We start from the raw sequence: 12,380 nt of genomic DNA, 5'->3' as shown, positions 1-12,380 counted from the left end.
AACAAACTCTTTTGTCCCAAGATCCAGGAGCACAAAGAGCTTTACAGTATTAACTAAGGACAGTGACAATATGTTTGTTAAGCTTATCCAATAGCCACCAGTAAAAAACTAAGCAGCACAACCAAAACCAGACAAAGCACAGTATGCAACACTCGGCTGCAAAGCCATCCAAAAAATAACAAACTGGCCAAATCTGTGATTTTGGCCACACTCTAGTAGTCCTTTTCTAACTCTTTAACACTATTAGTTTATGGAAAGGCAATCCTTCTTTAAAAGCTACCATATCCTTTCACTGCTATGCATCCTTTCTTTTACTACACTATGCTTCTCCCAATATTCTAATACTTTCCTTTTTCCTGATGATTTTTCTCAAAACAGAACAGTCCACTTGGGGTTTCTTGGTTTTTTTTTTTTCCCCTCCTCTCCTCTTTTTCCTCATTCAGAAGGACTTAAGATGCACTGGTTCAGATTTCTGGCCGACAGGTGCAGTTTTTTCAGTTGGCATTATTCAGTCCTTCACAGCAGCAACAGGGAAGCTGAACATGCTGAATCCTTACCAGAGACTAACCCTGGGTCTTTTTTGAAAGCTCCACTTTTTTATCGTTTCTTACTACAAACCTACACCTTGTACTAGTTACTTGATCAGACAGATTTTCACAGGTCAAATGTAATCATCCAGCTTCCTTTGCAGCTAAGCATCTTTCAGAGTCAACTATTTTATGTCCTGGTCCCTGCTGAAGAAAGAGGCAGCAAAATGTTCACTATGCTAATTCAGATCAGTTCCACAAATGCTCAGTCTCCGCCAACATTCAGGTTTTGAACTATAAGACCTTAACTCTGGGCATATCAGCAGCAACAGCACTTGCCCATACTCACAGACAGCCCCACGTCCTGCAGTTCTGTTCCCCTTTTTCTGTTCACCAGTCACCACACTTAGAGATTGAACTTCCTAAGATACTAGTTCGCAAGAAGTGGGAGAATATATGAAACAAGCCCTGACCCTTGCAAAATTTAAAGCATCCAAGGAGATTACTCAGTTTAAACATGGTAATTTTCCTAAATTTTTGGAAAACTTAAATTACAGCACACTGACAGCGAAAAAGCAGGTCTTTTAGGATTTTTTATGAGGGCACCTCAAAAGCAGACTCACAAATCTAACTCAAACCATGACATGTGAAAGACATAGTCAAGTAAATGCAATTATAATGTGATCCTTGTTCTTACTACAGGCACACTTACCATCAGACATGTCCTTCAGAACCAGGCTCTCCAGCTCACCCCACTCTGTATTAAGCCGTTTCATCAACTTGAACGCATTTACAGGATGTCCTAAAAACCCCTCTGGGTCTTTTGTAGCCGTATCTGTCAGCTGATCCAATTTCTCTGCCCATCTATAGTGAAAATATAAATTCGTTAAAGTCTCTTGTAAAAGCCTACCAGCACTGTAAAATTCATTTCAAGCTACTCAACGGTCTTTGTTAATAAAAAACCCAACACAAATTGCAAGCTTTTACGTCATCTATATATAATGAGCTCTCCTAGAAGGAACAAAAAGGACTTTCTTCTTTCTTCCTTTTTTTTTTTTAAAGATCATCTTCCTCAGCTGCAGCCTAATCTCGCGTTGTTCTTGAGGCCTTTTTTTTGTTGGAACTGCTCACTGCTGAACAAATTCCTTCCCACAAATATGGCATGCAGTATACGAGGAGTTTCATTATGAGTTTTCATGCAGGACCAATCAAAAACAAAGCTTTACACATATTTTTGACATTTTTAAATGTTCTTTTTCCTAAAGCTTACAAAACAGTAGTTCAATGCTCGTCTCAAATTATTTCATGTTTAGACACAGGCTCTTAAATCTATAAGCCTCTTGCTTCCCACCACAAAACTGCCTTCCATACTGGGAGCCTGTATTAAGAAAGAGGTAGTTCTCACACTCCCAAATGAGGAGCCCAGATGAGCTTTCTGATGCTACAGCTCTGACTCCAGAAACCTCTCCAACGCCACTGGTGACCTCAGCCATTCACAATTCCAATGCACGCTGCAACAAGCACACCTTTCAACAACCGCTGCTGTTCATCTATCATTTTACCAGGAACATCCAGGGAGTCTGCTCCAGTCTCAGTCAGGAAGCAAGTCAGTCATGCTCTAAGCACCAGTGCTATGCTACTACATGTCTGCAAAACAACCAAACTTCCCCTCTCTATCCCAAACAACGCAGATCTAGAACATGAAGACATGTAACAGCACCCTGGTAACAGGATAAATTAACTCTAAAAAAGCCACACCCCATGGAGAATAGAAAACAACACCACCACTGTAAAGCAAATCCAAAACCTGTAGCCTGGAGAGAACTTTGCACACAAGCTGACATTCAGCTTGTTCCAAAATATGGTTTGCCTGAATTAAGTTTGCCTGCTTTACCTGAGGCAGGTAGATGTTTACAGCTGTTAAAGGTGCCACTACTTGCATTCACTCTTCCCACACTGTCTTTAGTTGTTTTTCTACACTCTGACAGACCCTATGTCTGGGTTCTTGCAGCAGCAACATGAGTGAAGGGGTTCCCTCCAAAATGCAGTGATCCAAGTGCTCCCATGGACCAAGCCCAGCTTCCAGCAAGACCAAGACTGAAGAAACAGTTTTCAACGAACTGTGCATTCACACTGCAGGTCGAATCCATCATACATGACTATCGAACCTAATGAGTAGCTGAAAGTCACTGCAACCGTGAGCCACAACCACAGAGCCCTGATTTCTTTTCAGTAGTTTCTGTTTCATAGAAGCCTCCACCACAAGCCACCCACAAGGTGCGAGCCATCCTCCACATCTCAGTGAATTACCAACTTTCAGTGAGTTTAAGTCAACACAAGCTACCAATATCCTTCAGCCAAAGTACAGAGCCCAACAAACTTAAACAATGCTGGCATTTCTTACAGATTCTTCTCTCTCTCTGTGACAGTTAGATTAACTTTTCTGACCAGACAGTGAGCACCTCTAATGTAATAAAAACAGAGCTGCAATGCTTGTATGGTAAATTGTATTTATACACTTTTGGATGCCCAACTGGCATGCTCCCATTTAATTTGTAGCTGTAAAGAATACACTTACATAATGTTCTAAACCTATGAGCGATTCCAACTCTGTATTTTAAGTGATAAAAAAAAATACAGTCCAACACAGGTATCTTTCTTCCTAGATGGTAGAATGTAATAGACAAAGGCTAAAATAAAATAATGCATCTACCTAAAACTGTTTAAACATCCTCATGATAGATTTATAGACATTTCTGAAAGCCAGGTAACCATCCTGTTCAAGGATACAAAACATTTATTTCTAGCAGGGATAAAATCTGACATATTGAGCTCTGGTCCTCACACCTATAGAGCCGAGCAATAATCGGGTCTCTTGCTTTTACACAAGCAGTAAAGCAGTTTTCTTCTGCTTTATTTTACTTTTAAATCTAAATGCAGCATGTAGAAAGAGACTCTGCTCCATAGTGGGCTGTTACTATTCATTGGTTAACCGCTCTTGGGCAATGCAGCCGCAACACTTTTTAGTGCTTTTACATCTAGTGCATCACTGCAATCTTTCTAACACCCGTTTGGAGACTTCCTGCATTTTAGTTTCCAAATTGTCATTCCAAGAATTACATCCCTTGGGAATTACATACAAGCAGGAGTCCTAAAGTGAAGGTATCACACAGAGTGCAGGTTGATTAGATTTCATCATTAGAAAGCTGCCTAAAACAAACCAGTGGCTCGGAGATAATAACTTAGGACAAAAAAACCAGCAAAACCTGCTAGTTTAAGCCTTGCCTCAGAGGAAAAATTCCACAAATTTAATCAGCCTTGGGAAGCACTTTTTACAGAAGTGTGGACTCTAATTATTAACTATTAGCATTATGAAACAAGCTGCTTACTTTTTGATCTGTTCCAGCTTGCTTTCTTCTGCCTTGATGTAATCTTTCAGTGACACCACCAGATCTTTTTCTGTATTAATTAAGTCTGTCATATGACCTAGAAAACAAATGAGTTTGGTTAGACAAGGAGAAATTAAAAAAAATGGGGAATTACACACATTCTTCCTCTTTTCTACTTCCTTCCCTTCTTCCCCAAAGTCCTTCTGCCATTTGTTTAAGTAAGCCTGAAGAAATATTTAAGTAAGGCTTCTTGCCCTTTTGTGTTTTTAAGCAGAAAATCTCCTGTTGGACCAAGCTTGTTGCCATGGAAATGAACGTAATATCACTTATTTATTATTAGAACTAATTTAGGATTCATTTGGAAAAGGAAGTAGGTTGCAACAGAATAATCTTTCATCCAAGCATACATAATGTAGAGCAAATAAAGACAAAGCTACAAAAATATGCAAAGTCTTCATGTTTAATATACAATACTAATCCAGCATTTTAGTTCGAAGATTACTTGCATGACTTCAATGGGTCCCCTAACAGACTGTTATTAATTAGTAATTGCTTCATTTCCTGCTAACAGGCAGCTGAACTGGTTCATCATGAAGTGATAAGGTCCGCCATCTTCAGCTGTGTCACAGGCCATTAGAACCCCAGAGAGAGTATGCTCATCATATCACCTACATAAATATGTGCCCTGAACAGCCGTTTTGCTTCCTTCTACATGCGTGCAACAGTCCACGCCAAAAGTTGTGTCTAAAATCTAATACCTGTAAGAATACATAATGAATACACAGCCTAGCCTGGGTCACTAGGCTAACTGGACGGCCTTAACTCAAAGCACGTTTCTCTCAAAAGGAAGAAGTCAATGAGGTCCCAAGAACTAGTAAATGGGTTCAGTTCTGTACCAATTAAAGCCTTGGATGTCATTAACACATCATCAGGAATCAGATTTTAGAGCCATCAAGAAACTCTTTTGGCTATGCAGCACGTACACCAAAGTATGTCTCACCAATGGAAGTGAAGAAATCCGTATGGGCATAAGAAAAAGGCAGCAGAAGTCCAAGGGCTACGGTATACCAAATCTTGTTGAATGCCATCGTTAACAGCTGTCACCTCACCACGAACCTGTGAAAGAAACATAAAGTAGGTTAAAAACCACCCTATTCACCAGAGAGTTGAATCTACCTTCAAAAGAGACAGCTTATTCTCTTGGGGCTGCCACCAGTTCTTGAGGTGGCAGAATCTCGAAAAGCTTGAGCAGCTCTCTAAGAGAACGGATACCCTTCTGCAGCCTTTCTTACACTTTTGTCTTGTGTGGTAAGAAACAAAAGTATAGCTTGGAGAGAGGGTTTTCATAGGCACTCTTCATCTTTTTGACATTTAAGACACACTGCAGGTAGAGCTGCTTCACAAAAAAGCACCAAAAAACACACGATCAGAAACTGGGAAAAGACATAATACCACGTTAAAATACATATTATCAAGTTCATCCACCCAATCAAAAAAAAAAAAAAAAAAAAGGTTTCCTTTGATCCATCAGAAAGATGCGAGTGGAACAGGTCTAAATGAAAACCTAAGCGGTCCACAGAGTAATTTACTCACGTAGTCCTGCTCCTCAGCTGCCACCACCACGAAGCCAGCCTCCATACCTGATACAAAAGGCTTCTCTGTCTGCTGGTCCTGTTAGTCACTGGATAAGCCCAGAGCAGGCTCACAGGCAGTGCTTTCTCCCACAGACAGCTGCCAAGCTCTCAGCCTTTCAAGATCCTGAACACTCCTAACAGCCTAGGATTTCCTTGCTGCTGCATGCTTTAGAAGTAATAATGCAGTCTTGGAATTCACAAGATTAACTTTTTCCAAACACAAAAAGTCTCATGTATTGTATCTGCTCAGAAAACTGAAAACAACTGCGTGTGCTAACAGAAACTATTGTACAACTCTTTCAGTGGCAAGACAACTAATGAAGAAAAAAAGAAATAAGAAAAAAAAAAGCAACATCACAAAGCAAGTCCAGCTACAAAGTGGTTTGGCTGATTTAGGGAAGAAAGCAATATGCTTTTGATGAAGTTAGCAGTACTGATAGCACACAAGATAAAACCAGGTGTGCCATTCACACAAGGAAAGTGTAAACGAAATGAGGAAAGTGCAAAAGTCACACCCAAAGGAAAATCACTTCACCTACAAGAGGACATACTAACAGGAAACATTACCTCGACTCCAGAGTGCAGGACCTGTACTCATAGTGCACCTGAGAGGTCAGGAAGCAGTTCCTTCCTTCCCACCTCGAACACTACAGAAAGAGCAGTACTTGGGATTTCCATTTACTGACTCAGTGGACTGCCTCTTGGACGGGGCAAGCACAGTTTCCCTGGCACTAACAGGAACAGGAAACTATACCAGCCTAGAAAAGCAGCACAGCCGCCAGCTCTTGTAAATCATCTGAAATCTGCATGACCACAATTGAAGGGCTGAAGCATTCTGACACGTTCACTGGCAGAAAGTAAGTTGTAAAGTAAAAATGTGCAGCGGGAAGCCTGGAGTCCTGCTTTTTCCCCAGTGCAGTGACACGCCTCAGCCTCACCAAGACCCTAAACCATCCCTGCTGTCCACAGCAGCATTCCTCACCTCCGCCTTTGCTTGCTCGTCCCCTCCACGAGCAGCCAGGCAACAAGCTACATCAGACTGTTTGAAATAGAACTATCCAAAAGAAATTCCCTCCAAAAGCTCATTTCACCCTAAGCCCAACTCTAATACAGCTCTTAGCATCCATGCCAGTACAAGACGGCAATTTGGACACAGGAACTGGAAGCCAAAGACAGCAAAGGAAGGCAAAATTGATTCTGGAAGCAGCACAGATTTAATCCATTTGTGAAACTCCAACCCAAAACACAATGAACAAATACACAACCCTCCAGCCAGCCTGTAACATGTAACTTTTCAGCATAAACCAGGGATCCTGGTAAGTAAGGTCTATACCACGGCACCTACCTCTTCTGTGACTGATGTCAGTCTCAGTAAACACAGGCTCCCATCAAGTAATTGCTGTAAGTTAATGGGTCACACCTGGAAGCAAGTTGTCTTGCTGGCAAATCTTCTTTCATTCTTTACTTAAAAGAAGCTGTATCCACATGCACAAGGACAGCGATGTGCACCTGGACCCTTATTAAACACACTGCTCAATTCATATTTTATTCTGCAGAAATGCCTCCTGCTCATTCAGCACTCAAGCTAATACATCTGTGAATCAATTACAAAGCACAAACAGTTCTACTACACAATAAATATTTCCCAACTTTATCAATACTTGGAATTCATTGAGCTATTTGTTTACTGCACTCAGTGAGAAACACAAGGAAAGCTTCAGAAAGTTTACTTTTTGCTATGAATCAATACGAAACTTTTCTAAAACACCAACAAAACACCATAAGGGTGACGAAAACTATGTTCTCTCTCCACCTACTCCTCTTGGTCTTCCACCCTGCACAGCAGAATGATGCCTCAAAGCCTGTTTGAGTAGCTTGGAAACAGTTTTTCCTCCCTACCTACCTTTACAGTCTGCTTCAACAGCAGACTGACTCCTAATGCAGCTGCAACCCTTTTCACCTCTTGTACCTTCACAGGCATACAGCAGAGTAAGTGAGTAGCAACGGCCACAAATGACTAGGGATATTCTAAGTAGGTACAATGAAGTTTCTCACAAAGACAGCAGTTAGGCCCTACAAGAGGTCGCCCAGAGAAACGACGTTTCCCATTCTTGGAAGAATTTCAAAACTAAACAGGACAAGCCAGCCTAACCTAACCTCCAAGCTCACCCAGCTTCCAACAGGAGGTTAGGCTAGCTGGCGTCCAGAGGTCACTTCCAACTTAATTCTTCTTTCCCTTCAGTCTCCCGATTTTCTGTCATTTGCAAGGACTCAGGCTCCCGTAATAGCTTTCAGCCACCCAAGATTACTTCCTTCCCAGACGGAATTCAGTTGGAAAGAGAGCCCAAAGCAGCAGCCAGCCAAGTTTTCACTGCCCTAACAGCAGTTGCTAAGTAGCACAGCTTTCAAAACTACTGCAGAAGGATCAGCTACAGGTTCCCAAATCAAAGAAAATAAAGCTCAGTTAAGATAGATGCTGGAAATCTCTTAGATACATAAGCTGCCAAATAAGTAGGCTTAATTTCTTCCTGTCATTGACGTGAAGTAAAACAAGATGAAAATCCTCTCTACGTTATTCCTGTCAGTCTGACTCGCCTCCTCAGCCATATCCCTTCAGGCAAACACAAAGATGGCAGCGGGGCATCTCAGAGAGGAGGGAACCCACTACCCACACAGAGAAGTGGGAGTCCAGCTGACAGCTCTAACACGGGAGCTTCCCAATGTTTCATAAGAAGTTTGCTAAGCTTTGAAACAGTAAAACACGGCAGAGAAAAAAAAAAAAAAAAAAACAAAAAAAACAAAGGGGAAAAAATAGCAAAGAACAAACACGTAGATGCAAGTAAAACAAAGCAGTGATTAGACAAATGATACTGCCACACAGTATTCCCTGAATAGTAGGGATATACAACAAATGCCATTTCCAATTATGAAACTTAGAGGCGTGGGGTTTTTGCGGACTTTTGAGTTCAGCTCTGCTCCCCAAGGAGGAACAACATGCAAGGTAATAGGAGAGTGGAGGTGCACACAGCATCCAGGCCAGCAGAAGGAAAAGTGAAGTTAAGGCAAGCTACAGAGACTGATATAATCTCACAACAATCAAGATCACGCTAAATGGCAACTGAAGACCAAAGCGTTTAACTGAAGATGCTTATGACACAAGTCTCCTCACTGCCAATTCCAAGCCCCAAGGTGCTTACTAGGATCCGGAAAACAAGATAGGAAATGGAAACTGAGGCTGTACTTCAACATGAAATCATTCTGGAATAGCTCTAACTTAATTCCAAAACAGCTTCTTTATTTAGGTAAGAAATAAGCAACCTACTCAAAATTAAGTCTGCTGCAAGGCCAGAAGTCAGAACTGTATCTTCAATACCCTAAATTTTTTTATTTAAATACCGGTCTGCTCTCACAATCCTTACTGCATCCCACTGAGTCTGGGGGAACAAACTGCATCCCACTGAGTTTGGGAGAGGACAGCACCAGAAATTATAGCTCTGCACTGCACCAAACCGCTCCTGTCTCAAAGACAGCTGTAGTTAGTCTCATGACACAATGTTACAGGAAAGACTACTCAAAAGGAAAGGACTTATCCAGAGAAAAGTGTACTAACTACCAAGAACATTTAGGTGTCATCATTGCTTAGTATGTGGTCTCACAGGACAGAAACAAATGAGGAGCAGAACGAAGTCCCCACAGTCCAGGAGGAAAGGGTTAGTGACCTGCTGCTCCACTTAGACATGCACAAGTCTGTGGGGCTGGACGGGATCCACCCGAGGGCACTGCGGGAGCTGGCAGAGGAGCTCACCAAGCTGCTCTCCACCATTTATCAACAGTCCTGGCAAACCGGGGACATCCCAAAAGACTGGGGGTCAGCCAGGGTGATACCCATCTACAAGAAGGGCAGGAAGGAGCATCTGGGGAACTACAGGCCTGTCAGCCTGACCTCGGTGCTGGGGAAGGTTATGGAGCAGGTCATCCCGAGCACCATCACATGGCACATGCAGGATAACCAGGGGATCATGCCCAGCCAGCGTGGGTTTGTGATAGGCAGGTCCTGCTTGATGAACCTGATCTCCTTCTAGGACAAGCAAGCTGATGTGATGTGCCCAGTGGATGAGCAAAAGGCTGTGGATATTGTCTACCTGGACCTTAGTAAAGCCTTTGACACCATCTCCCACAGCATTCTCCTGGAGAAACTGGCTGCTCATGGTGTGGACGGGTGTGCTCTGCACTGGGTGTAAAGCTGGCTGGACAGTCGGGCCCAAAGAGTGGTGGCGAATGGAGTTACACCCAGCTGGCGGCCGGTCACACGTGGTGTTCCCCAGGGCTCAGTACTGGGGGCAGTTCTTTTTAATGTCTTTATCGATGATCTGTATGAGGAGATTAAGTGCACCCTCAGAAAGTTTGTAGACGACACCAAATTATGGGGGAGTGCTGATCTGTTAGAGAAGAAGGCGGCTCTGCAGAGGGGTCTGGACAGGCTGGACCCATGGGCCGAGGCCGACTGTATGAGGTTCAACCAGGCTCAGTGCCGGGTCCTGCCCGTGGGTCACAGCAACCCCACACAGCCCCACAGGCTGGGGCAGAGCGGCTGGGAAGCTGCCTGGCGGGGAAGGCCCTGGGGGTGCTGGCTGACGGCCGGCTGGGCATGGGCCAGCAGTGTGCCCAGGTGGCCAAGGAGGCCAAGAGCATCCTGGCTTGTGTCCGAAACAGCGTGGCCAGCAGGCCCAGGGCAGGGACTGTCCCCCTGTACCCGGCACTGGTGAGGCTGCACCTCAAATCCTGTGTTCGGTTTTGGGCCCCTCACTGCGGGAGGGACGTAGGGGTGCTGGAGCGTGTCCAGGGAAGGGCAACGGAGCTGGGGAAGGGGCTGGAGCACAAGTCTGATGAGGAGCAGCTGAGGGACCTGGGGCTGTTTAGCCTGGAGAGGAGGGGGCTCAGGGGGGACCTTGTTGCTCTCTCCAGCTGCCTGACAGGGGCTGCGGGCAGGTGGGGGTCGGTCTCTTCTCCCAGGTAACAAGTGACAGGACAAGAGGAAACAGCCTCGAGTTCTGCCCGGGGAGGCTTGGATTGGGTATCAGGAAACATTTCTTCACTGACAGGGTGGTGAAGCATTGGACAGGCTGCCCAGGGATGTGGTAGAATCACCATCCCTGGAGCTGTTCGAAAAAATGCATAGATGCTGTGCTTAGGGACAAGGTTTAGTAATGGACTTGGCAGTCTTGGGTTAATGTTTGGACTCGATCTCAAAGGTCTTTTCTATGATATGATTCTATGATAAGAATTCAGTTCTGTAAGTTCTCTAGCATATTAAATTTAAAGGCTGTTTGAAAATTAAGATCCAAGCAGTGAGAAGGAAGATTTTCTAGAATTGCTCCTAACAAAAGAACGTGGCATATTTCAGGCTTCTTTTTAATGACAAAGTTGTAATATAAGTGATCATATATATGAAAGCAATAAAAGAATCAGAGATTAGAATCAATTTTAGAGTCAAGTAGGTGATGTGCTTTAAGTATCATTTACTGCTAACTTGAAGACAACACTCATGAGTCAGATTATAGAGCAGGCATATTCATATACAGATATGTACCCAAGGAACCAAAGAAAGTTTTTCATCCGTTTCTTTCACATTAAGAATGGACGCAGCTCTCTCAGAGCCCACTTGTTTTAACTTTCTAAGCCAAGACAAAGAACACTGGCGATGGAGCAGAGTGTTGATCTTATTAGACACAACAAACAGGAGGCTATCCTTCTATTTATCCTTCTGTTCAAGGATTAGCAGAATATCTATAGAGATATACACAATGTTTTCAGATACTAAGGCTGATTATAAAGAAAGTAGGACAATCCCAATGATCAACAGCTGAGGAACAGTAACATACAGTAGCTCTTTTAGGCTGAAGTTGTAGCCCCACATGTGGTTCTCCAGTAGTGGAAAGCCTGCTCCTCTTGAGGGGAACAGCAAGTCATTCTGAAGTTCCTGCAAGAATGCTGCCCAGAAACACACAGCACAAACGAGAGCAAAGGCGCTGTTTCAGCACAGACTTTATTTACAGTCTTTCCTGAGTTACAGACAATTTCTCAAGTAAGCTTCCTTATCTACATCAACCTCAACATGGAGGCAGAGTTCACTTCCCATAAACCTCTATTTATCCTCACTCCTTCTACAGTGTTATTGTCATTTGTGTTTTTCAGATTGCACTGGGTATTTTCCAATCTATGCACACGCCTCACAATCACAGCTTTCGATGCTAGATTTTAAAACCATTCATGATACAACAACGTTTAAATCTCTACAGGTCAGAGAGCCACTCTTTCTTCTAGCTCTATGCGCAGCCCTTAATGCATGGATTAACCCTGTTGCTCAACTGGAGTTTCTGCAGCAGCTCCCATCTCCATACCACCGCTTCAGCCGCGCCAGTAGATGCCCCATCTCACGCAGAGCTACACGATGTATTAGCAAAGGGAACTAATCTACAGGAGCTATTTTTTGCTGGGAAGGTAAGTAGTGATCGCCCGCCCCCCCTCCAATTACTTATTTCTGTTTTAGTTTATCAAACATACCGCCCTGCGTGAAGAGCGGAGATCTGGAACTGCACGGAACAGCACTGCCACTGGACAGCAGGTCATGAAATGATGCTGCTTCTTCAGTTTCTAAATTAATTAACAGCTAGAAGAGATATGTCTACCTATGCTACAATCACTGCCTAAGTAGCAAAACTAACGCCCTCAGTATAGCAAGATTTAGACACGCTCCTGTTGCTTTGAGGGAAAAATATAAAAAAAGAAAGAGGGGGAAATAAAATAATAATTACTGGTTCTGTCAGCAC

At 43.4% G+C, this 12,380-nt stretch overlaps 1 protein-coding gene across 6 annotated transcripts in view; it reads right to left on the bottom strand.

The window, feature by feature from the left end:
• The window catches only part of P4HA1 (prolyl 4-hydroxylase subunit alpha 1), a 38,923-nt gene that overhangs the window by 25,080 nt on the left and 1,463 nt on the right, over positions 1–12,380 (bottom strand). For all 6 annotated transcript variants that reach the window (XM_055721525.1, XM_055721527.1, XM_055721530.1 and 3 more), the window contains exons 2-4: positions 4,917–5,032; positions 3,917–4,013; positions 1,240–1,391 (exon numbers count right to left, since the gene is read on the bottom strand). In XM_055721525.1, the coding sequence (XP_055577500.1) occupies positions 1,240–1,391; positions 3,917–4,013; positions 4,917–5,004 (337 nt within the window). In that variant the 5' untranslated portion in view covers positions 5,005–5,032. The remainder of the gene's footprint in view (positions 1–1,239; positions 1,392–3,916; positions 4,014–4,916; positions 5,033–12,380) is intronic.

This window comes from Falco cherrug, chromosome 9, assembly GCF_023634085.1.
Source record: "Falco cherrug isolate bFalChe1 chromosome 9, bFalChe1.pri, whole genome shotgun sequence".
NCBI classification, from domain to species: Eukaryota; Metazoa; Chordata; class Aves; order Falconiformes; family Falconidae; genus Falco; species Falco cherrug.
This window is presented reverse-complemented; position numbering and strand designations above follow the sequence as displayed.